The sequence below is a fragment of the Pygoscelis adeliae genome, unplaced genomic scaffold (genome assembly GCF_000699105.1).
Source record: "Pygoscelis adeliae isolate BGI_AS28 unplaced genomic scaffold, ASM69910v1 Scaffold424, whole genome shotgun sequence".
Classification (NCBI taxonomy): domain Eukaryota; kingdom Metazoa; phylum Chordata; class Aves; order Sphenisciformes; family Spheniscidae; genus Pygoscelis; species Pygoscelis adeliae.
Window position 1 is genome coordinate 295876 of NW_008824651.1, and position 9901 is coordinate 305776.

General features: G+C 42.7%; 1 protein-coding gene across 1 annotated transcript in view; it reads left to right on the forward strand.

Annotated features, from left to right (window-relative positions):
- Positions 1–9901, forward strand: part of CARS2 (cysteinyl-tRNA synthetase 2, mitochondrial (putative)) — a 39282-nt gene that overhangs the window by 1747 nt on the left and 27634 nt on the right. Inside the window, exons 2-6 of the mRNA XM_009322528.1 lie at positions 3652–3713; positions 3817–3934; positions 6649–6720; positions 7377–7482; positions 8201–8284. Of these exons, the coding sequence (XP_009320803.1) occupies positions 3652–3713; positions 3817–3934; positions 6649–6720; positions 7377–7482; positions 8201–8284 (442 nt within the window). The remainder of the gene's footprint in view (positions 1–3651; positions 3714–3816; positions 3935–6648; positions 6721–7376; positions 7483–8200; positions 8285–9901) is intronic.

The window sequence follows — 9901 nt, forward strand, 5'->3', positions numbered from 1 at the left end:
CGCCTGGTGAGTCGCGGCTGTCTCCAATCGCGGGGGACCGGGGGGAGGAATGTCCCGTCCTGCGTGGGCACGGCGCGGGTGGGAACCGCGGTAGCGGGCAGCGCGTGTCCGGGTGACAGACCCCGTGTCCGGTGACAGACCCCGTGTCCGGTGACAGACCCCGCTGGGGTCTGTTCCGTGCAAAGGGCAAAATCCTGTTTGGGTTCCCCACCGCCAGGAAGCGCGGAAGTGGCTGTTGGTGCAGCTCGTCCAGAAAGAGACAATTGTGGGGTGAAAGGTATGAAGAACGCGCACTTTTTTGCTAGGCAGGGTGAGTTATTTCAAACCATATCGGCACAACATGACGTCTTGTGCAGAGGAGTTGGGATCCTGGAGCAGGGCCCCTTGTCGGTGTGAAACGATAGTTCTGCCTCGAATTGAGTTCGGGTGCCGTGTCAGCACCAAGGAAAAGCAGTTCAGGGTTGACTATTAAAAAGATGCTCTTAAGGTTAACAGATAAAAGTATCTGTTCTTAAGTGTCGGAAAGCCCAGGTAGCTTAAAGGCCTTTTTGCATGGTAACAGTTCAGTGGTTTACTGTGTTTAAAAAAAAAAACCAAAACAGCACAGCATTTTTTCCATGGGTCATTCAGATAATTATGATAATAAACCAGCTTCATTATAAGTACTTTTGAAAAAATACTTTAAATACACCAGAGAAGGCTGCTGCCAGTTGTTTTAAAATGCACCTGATGAGAAGACATGCAGGGTGCCTGCAGGTTCCTGTGAAGCTGAGGGGGGTTGCAGCAGCTCAGCTGCTCGAGCTCCTGTCTCCTAATTCTTAAAAGAACAAGGTGCATAGGGCTCCTTGGAAGGGCAGGGGTTTCTCAAATAATTGCCATCTGTATGAAGATCAGACACTGTGTATTTGAGTAATTCCCTTTTAATGTAGGGCATTTCACAGCTTCTGGTCCTGTCTCAACTTCATTCAGAAACTTGTGTTGAATTTTGCTCAATGTTGAGCTGCTGCAGTACTGCACAACTGTGCCTTCTGTCTGTAACAGGGAAGTTTTAAAATACCAATCATGTAAAAATACTGTTGGCAACCTCACCTTAAACGCTGCTGTACTGTTGTGTGTATGTGGTGGTGTCTTCTTCCTCCTTGCTTTTGTCCCGTCTTAGCAGAGAACTAACCTAGCTTTTTACTGGTCATCTAAAAATCAGGAAAACCGTATCTTGAATCATTTTGTTTGTACTTACTACCTTCAGGGGAACTTCAATATTAAAAAAAAAAAAAGTCATAGCAATTTGTGTGTTTAAATCTACAGTTATTGTCGTACAGGCTATGTTACAGTTTACCTTGAAATAATTACAATTTAAAATCATCACTTGACAGCAACCGTATAGAAAGATGCTAATAAATTTCTTTTCTTCATCGCTCAGCTGAGGTTCTCTAGTACGGTAGGGTCTGTCTTCCCTGACGTGGTGTTAACGGGGGCGAGGGAATTGCAGAAGTGCTCCTGTCCTAAGGGGCATAGTAGATCTAGAGCACAAGGTTTACAGAGGTGGAGAGTTTCACCTTTTGGTCTTGCAGCTCTCTGTGGCTTTTGAATGTCTGTTTTTGTCTGGTTCTTGTTCTTGTTCTCCTGCCTTCAGGCCCTTCTGATTAAAGGAGGGAGTAGGAAGGCCTTGCTCGCTCTGCCTGTTCTCTTACCCGTCTCTTCTTATCCACGTCTAAACTAACAGTTTCAAGCTTTCCTGATGTGGAGGTTTGCCATACATCTGTGCCGGCTGGGTTTGACCTCTTCACTTGCTGATTTAAGAAAGAATAGTTAGGGCCGAATGTTGCCTTTGGAGCGGTGTATCACGCAGACAAGTAGCTGTGTTATACTCTATCTGCTGTCTCTTTAGCGCCTTCACGTGTTGTCCCTGTAGCGCTGTTGTGCGGCAAGATGCCTGCACTGAAGACCTTCCTCCCCCTTTTCTGATCAACCCTCCAGCATGTGAGGAGTTGGCTGTTCCTTCCGAGCGTCTATGGTCTTGCACGTGTCCGTGTTGACATCTTGTTGCTCAGCTGATTTGTTCAGGATGGTGGAGCACTCTTGATTTTGTTGTTGCGTTTTTTTTTTTTTAAAGATGTATATTTTTTCCCAGTAGCTAGATCCAGCTGTAGGGCTTTGGTAGGCACAGCTGAAATGCATGCTGTTGATGGGGGTGTACAGGCCAGGAGATGCACTGGGAAAGAGCATGAAGTCAAATGGAGTGATGGGTGTTGCTGCCATGCCGCTCTTGTAAAATACCATTGTTTCGTTGTACTCTTGCAACATGTTCTCTTATCACTAGAATTCCTTTTTTCCCTCCTTCTTACGTTTGACTTGTGGCAAGGACAACAAATGTGGCAGGTAATAATGCAGAAATGAATAATGGAAATGAGCTTGAGATCCTTGAGAAGAATTTGAAAATAATGGCATTATTATTTTTCTCCCCTCCTCCTTCCCCTCCACAAGGACTTCTTATTTCTCTAAATAATCCAACTCTCTGTAGTATGTTGTGCTTCCAGTCTTCAAAACAGGTGCTCTGTATGCCTCAATACAACATCCAAAACTCATTCTATATAAAGAAAAAAATCATATAAGAATATTTAATGTTCTTATGGAATCGTGTCACCACATTAGATGAACCTTACTCTCAGTGAGCTGGTATTCATTAAAAACTCTCTCCCTGGCAGCTAGGCTTTCAAAACCCCTTTTTCAACATGGTCGTAATAGTGCAAACAACAACAAAAAGTATTTTTCTTCATCAAGATATTACACATCCATAAATCTGAACCTTAATGCCACCTGGTTCCTGCAGCTAGGGGGAAGGATGCAAAGCTGTTCCCAGTATTTGCTTACAGTTCTTTGCCCTGACAGCCCCGGGAGTTGCAGTTGATGCGGTGCTGCGGGTGAAATGAGAACCTGTAGGTCTGCGAGTCTCCTTTCAGGCTCTGTTTTCTCCAAAGCCAGCGCAGGAGGATTGATGAGGATTCTCATCACCTTGCAGGGCAGACCCAGAGCCTCTAGTCACCTTCTAATATCTCACCTAATAATTGGGTTTTACTCAGTCAAAGCGTGTTTTTGAGAATTACAAGTGGAGAGTCTGTGAGCGGCAGAAGGGGCTGCCACAGCCCTGTACAGCTTGTAGGTACAGCAATCCATCAGCATTAAATACTCCGTTTTGTGACAAAGAGCCTGAATAATTTTGAGAATTTATTCTCGAGTGTAAATAAAACAAAATAACCCACGCAGCAGCTGCTCTTTGCTATCAGAAAAGATCTGTGGTGGTGTGTGAATGGAATAGTTTATTGGTTGCTGGTAGCTGTAGTTACTCAACCTTAAGCAAAGTTCATTCGAACCCCATTTTATTTCTCCCTGTTCTTCTGCCCTGTGGCTTTTGAAAACCTGTTAGAATATACAAAGCCGGAGGGATGTATTTCAAGAATATCTGATCTGTGTGTCTTATTTCGTACTGTTCGCTTTGAGGGAGTCTCCTGACTCACATGTAGCTTCCAACGCACTTCTGTGCTTGAATAAGGAGATGCAACAAAAGAAAACTCAGAAAATTTGATGTAATGTGTCACTAATGCCAGAAGAGGGTAGGCCAGTTCAAGGGAAATTTGCTTGACTTTTGTGCAGGTGGTAGCTGGTTTTGGAAAAGCACTTGATGCACTGAAGACCTTTTCATTGCAAGTGTTGAGGTATTTAGGTTGTCCCTGTGGTTGTTAGTGCTGTTGGTTATTTTTGTTTAAAAGTTTATTCTTACTACTGCATGTTTAAAAGTTCATGTTTTTTCTCTTCCAGCTCCTATGTTAGGTTTGATATAATTCGAAGGATAATGACTAGGTTTTTTGGAATTGAAGTTGTCATGGTGATGGGGATCACAGACATAGATGACAAGATAATAAAAAGAGCCAATGAGGTAGGTGTTTGCTGCAGTCTTTGACCCAAACTTTTGGTATTTTCTACAGCTGCTTACATAGGAAAATTAACCTGGGTTTGGGGTTTTTTGCTGAGTTTTGTTTGTTTTAGTTAGTAGATAATAAATGTGGGGATTTCTGGTCCCCTAGCATGGCTGTAACGGGGCTGGGAGTCCGGAGGGCTGGGCATCGAGAGCTGCGTGGAGGTAAGTGGGTGCAGAGTTGTGTGAGGGGGAGAGTGCAGGGAGGGCTGCATTACGGCACCTGCGCCTGGGGTCCTCCTGCCCTCGTCCCCTGGCCAGCAGGGAGCAAAAAGCCAGGATGAATCCTCAGCACAGTTGGAGAGTGTCTTACCTCAAAAGCAACCCAAAACTCAGCAGCCAGTAGGCTTCTGGCTGTGTTCTGGAGAAGCGCTGTGTGCTGTTGATGGTTAAAGGTAGTATATATAGCATTACCACACGCGAGGCTGAGGGTGGTTCCTGAAAGGTGCCGAGCACCATCTAGCTGCAACGTCAGTGCCTTGGAAAGCTGTATCAGTCTTGTCCGAGTTTGTCACCTACATGAAAGTTGACATTGAGTGTAGGGGTAAGTCTTGATAAGACTGGGCCTATAAGTGGTTCTCAGTTGAACTTTAATCAGACCTTTTTTACCAGCTGAGCTGGGTGAATGATTATTCCAATTCTTTTCTTTCTTTTTTTTTTTTTTTCTGAAACGCTTTTTGGACCCTGAAACGCCAAGAGTGTATTCTGTGTTTTATTCTGCATTTTGAATTTTTTGTTTTTAGAATCTGTAACTCATGTCTTCTGGATCATAAATGAATGTGTTGGATCAAATTGCAGTTGCAAGCTTTAAGCTAGTTTCTTGGAGCCAGAGAATTTGACAGCTGTCACTTTTATTTAATCTTTAAGTAAACAGTTACTATTGCAGTTAAATATAGGGCACTGCATTCAAATGAATACTAGCACGCCACTCCTGTAGAAATACATGTGTGTTCCCATTTACTTGCAGTTTTCTAAGGCAGTAGGCCATCTTAAAAGAAGAAAAAATCGAAACCAACAAGAAAAAAAAAAACCAAACAAAACTGCCAGGCATTTTAAAATCTATATGTGTGCATTTTAAAATTTTTCCTTATTGTCAGAACATTATGGAGATTTTATGTTTGAGAAGGGGGAAATCACATGATGTTTTAAAAGAATTTGTGTTCATTTACTGCATTCTTTGGTTCTATGAAGTAATCTTTTCATGGCTTTTTTTGGTGACTTTGAAATGCCTGCTCTGCCCTGCACATTTTGTTTGGATGGCCAAGGCCTCTACCTGAGTAGCCTGATTTTGTTGTTGGGACCTCTGTACCTGAAGCATTACAGTGGTAGGATCAACATGCCTAAGCTTGTTCTCCATCCTTTGGTGGGATTCATCTAGAGAAAACCTGAAAGTTGGGCATGTAGTCTATGATGAGCATGCTGCATGCCCTCAGTGGTCCTTTGAGAGAGAGATGAGTCTCTTCGTGTTTTGAACATCCGTCTGGACGGGAGGAATTTCACCATCTTCCTCCTATAGGCACCTTTGTTTCTCTGTTGATCGAAGAAGCAGTTGAGCTGTCTAGGGAGATGAGTCCCGTCACTGGGGTCTGGAAGAGCACTCTCTCTGGTCTGTAGGCAGAACATGCCTTTGTTTCTCAGTGGTGAGCATCTTCCTCGTTTAATTGCTGGATGAGCATCTGGTCTGTCTTCACCAGAACTCCTGCCTTGTCCAGGAGCTTGTCCAAATAGTAGTACCCACCTGCACTCCGAAAATCAGACCCTTAAAGATGCTCCAGTAATGAATTGGAAGTGATGAAACTAGATTTATTTTGTTAATGATTCGGTTATCCGCAAGCTGGAGAGACTGACAGTATGTTGTCTTCTCCCCAGTAGGTTCTCCTCAGAGAATATATAAAAGCTCGCATTTGAAAAACTTTGATATCATGTTTTTGCTTGCTAGGGCAGGTTTTGCCGTCATGCATCTTTCAAGTCCTGGCCTCTTCTGCATATTTGAGAACAAGTATCTTGTCACGTGCAAGTTGTCTCTTTCCTTTCGGGTTGCACTTTCTCGTTACTTCTGCGAGGATCCCTGTTCCTGTCCGTCACCCTGTGAACGAGAAATGCAGAGAAGGTGCTTGAGAAGTGCCGCACTCGGCAAAGCGTGGGACTGACTTTCGGTTCATTTCCTCTGATTGTACTGAGATATATGAGTAACCATGATCAGCTGAAATAGCTTATTTTTCTTAATCACTGAAAATTAATATCCTGTCTCATCCTGCAAGTCTCTGATCTGTCTTTCTGACATGTAGGTGGTATTGGTGTCCCCTGCCAATAAGTTGAATGAATTTCACGTCCCGTGTACTGTAGTATATCTTGTCACTGGAAATGGAAGACCCTCTCAAGAGGAAAATAATGAGGGAGGGAAGGAGTTTGTTATTTTAATCTTTGGTTGCTTTCTCCTAAAAGATACGTATTAATCTTTTGGCAATTCATAAGCATAAATGAAATACTACTTTTAAGTTATTTATAACTTGCATCTCTTCCCCATGAATGTTGGATTAATAAGCCTTTCTGACTCTTTACCTTGGGGGCTCGTTAAGTCTTCCAATTAGCTATTAACTGTCTGATAAAAGATTGAAATATTTTATATTATTACTTTGATTTATGGTTTACTAATCTGCTTCTCTCTTTTTCAGATGAATATTTCGCCAGTAGCTCTTGCTCGTATTTATGAAGAAGACTTTAAACAAGATATGGCTGCCTTAAAGGTACAGATACTTGAGCTTCTAAATTTAAGAGTATTTTAAAGCCATTATTTTGGTAAGGAATCTGATTTTGACAGTTTGATCTGAAAAAATAAATTGATTACTTTTATGACAGTGTTGCTTGGAAACTGAGTACTGATTTACTTTTTCATTCTTCTGGGAAGATATTGCACACCTTTTGGGTAAGGAAATGGGGGGAGAAGCAAACTCTAGATTTGGAATGAACAAGTTAAATTTCTTTAGGAGCACAGATTCCGCCCCCTCCCTCCCCGCCCCCCGTGCAGTAGAGCCTTGGTTCACTGATAATACATATTTACTATAACACAGAAATATCCTGATTTAAAGCATATGAAACATCAAATATTCTTTCATTGACTTCAGGTGTCTTTGCTTCTTGTCCAGAATACTTGTCAGAAGCAGGGAGTAAGCCACTGGGAAAAATTAGTGGATTTTTTTTGCCACCCCTCAATTTTTTTTTGTGTGTGTGTGTATTATCTTAAATGCTGCTTATGACCTTTTTATGATACTTGCAACTTTTTTTTTTTTTGAAAGATGAAATTGAGGAGAATGTTCTTTAAAATTTGTTTCTTAGAGTGAAGGGACTTGCCAACAGTGTGTTTCATACAGGCTATTGAGATGTTACTCTCTTTTTGTTTAAGGTCCTTCCTCCTACAGTATATATGAGAGTGACTGACAATATTCCTCAGATAATTTCCTTTATAAAAACAATAATTGCTAGTGGACAAGCTTACGCAACCTCACAAGGTAAGACTTATAGCAAGGCAACTCCTTGTTCAGCACATGTACAGGAAATCAGCGCTCTTAGTAATCCTGTTTTGGGATCAGATGAGATACCCTGTGCCAGGCTTGCCTTCTGTTGATTAACAGACAGGGTGTGAGCAACTCGTTTGTGCTGACATGAGTGGGCAGAACAACTATTACTCAATTTCTAAGTTAAATGTAGCTCATTACTTAATATAATTGTTTACTGTAATGAACTGCTATCTAAGCTCCTGTGGGGAAGTCCTGGCCTGGCTTCTACAAGAGAGTTGGGGGAACCTCTTAACTCTAAACAGGAGGCGCTGTAAAAGATGCGCCTGCAAAGCACAATGTGTGGATCTTTTTTTAGCAGAGCTGGTGGTTGTAGAAGCATTCGAGTGCATTATAACTGGAGTAGCAATAGGCTACGTTTCAGTCAGAGAGGGGATTGCTGATTGTGTATGGGCAGGGAAGAACCTGGGGAGATCTCCAGAATACAAAGTTATCCTGTGTGTAGATTGAGCACACGCAGTGAGGTTACTGGAAAGCTGGTAATGTGGAAACGTGTGCTACTACTTTTGCAGCATTTCTGAATTTATAAATCGGAATTTCAAGGGGGAGTTGAAGGGCATTTTGTTTTGTTTTGCTTTCAGGGAAATGTTCCCTCTTCATCATGAATATACCCCATCTTTTGCTATAAAACTAAACATTTTTTTTCTATTAGGCAATGTTTATTTTGACGTTAAGTCTTGGGGAAAAAGATATGGAGTATTGACTACTATTTATCCTGATACCCAAGATGAAGAAGGTATGTTCATGGCACCAGCTTGTTTGTATTAATGCATTGTCTGAACTCGTGATGTATCTGTGCATAAACCTTCATTCAACAGTCTGAAACAGTTTTCTAACCTGTTGTGTATAACCAGCTTTTTGGTTAATTAAGACCTCTCCTTGGTTGTTTTTTTTTTTTTTTAATTATTTATTGAGTCACTCGCTATTGCCAGTGCAAGAGGAAACTTGGTGGTCTCTTTTCATACTTGGTTCCCTTTATACCTTTGTTCTGGTACCCTAGAACAATTAAGATTCTTAATTTTATTTAAATACTTGGGAGTGGTACATAACAAACTTCACAGTGAGGTGGTGGTCTCAGCCATTGCACTAGCCAGCAGTGAGGTAGTCAAGGGTAAATGCAGGGAAACGTCATCTACTATGTTATTGTTTGGGCAGTTGCACCCTTCTGATGGATGCTAACCAGATGAATTTGGTTCTTTCATTACTTACCACTGGACTACCGCTAAGCAGCCTATTTGTGTGAGGGTGAGTAGTCTCTTGATAGGCTGTGCTAGAGCATGCCTGTACCCTTGGCTGGGTGTGTTTTGCTGCGGTTGTCCAGCTGCTGAGCAGGATTGCTGAGCTGCTCTGTGGTTTCCGTAAAAGGGGTCTGATCAGGTCTCCGCATTGGAGAATTTGATGCAGGTCTCCTGCACCCTTTGCACGCTGAAGTTCAATGTTTCTTCATTGAAAAAAAAACCTGTTTGCAATTACTGAAGATGCCTGGCAGGCTGATGCTCAGGTGAATTGCAGCCAGAAACTTCTCCCAGCTCTACTCTGGAGTTGTTTCAGCATTACAACTCACGGAGGGAATGTGTTTTGTCGACAGTTATTTAGAGGCAGTTACTGACTGCAAAGGCAGCCAACAGCCTCCTGGGCTGCGTTAGGAAGAGCATTGCCGGGAGGTCAAAGGAGGTGATCTTTCCTCTCTGTTCAGCATGAGGTGAGACTTGCCTGGAGTGCTGGGTCCCATGCTGGGCTCCCCAGTACAAGAGAGACACGGGCATACTGGAGAGAGCCCAGCAAAGGGCCGCAAATACAGTGAAGGGACAGGAGCATCTTTCCTATGAGGAAAGGCTGAGAGAGCTGGGACTGCTCAGCCTGGAGAAGAGAAGGCCTCAGGGCATCTTACCCATGTGTACAAATACCTGATGGGGGGAGTAAAGAAGATGGAGCCAGGCTTTTCTCAGTGGTGGTTGGTGACAGGACAGGAGGCAATGGGCACAACCTGAAACACGGGAAACTCCATTTAAACCTAACAAAAAACTTTTTTACTCTCAGGATGGTTGCCCAGAAAGGCTGTGGAGTCTCTATCCTTGGAGATATTCAAAAGCCAACTGGACACCATCCTGGGCAGCCTGCTGTAGCTGAGCCTGCTCTGAGCAGGGGGTTGGGCTAGGTGATCTCCAGAGGTGCCTTCCAGCCTCAACCGTGACTGATTCTGTGTTTACCCTGTTTCCCCTCAAGTCACTTTAAACTTACTGTTATTTCTAAAGATTTTAGCTGTTGTTTTGCTTATAACCGAGAAGGTGAAGAGTGCTTTTTTGTTGCAGTATACTCAAAAAAAAAAAAAAAAAAAAAATTAAAAAAAAAA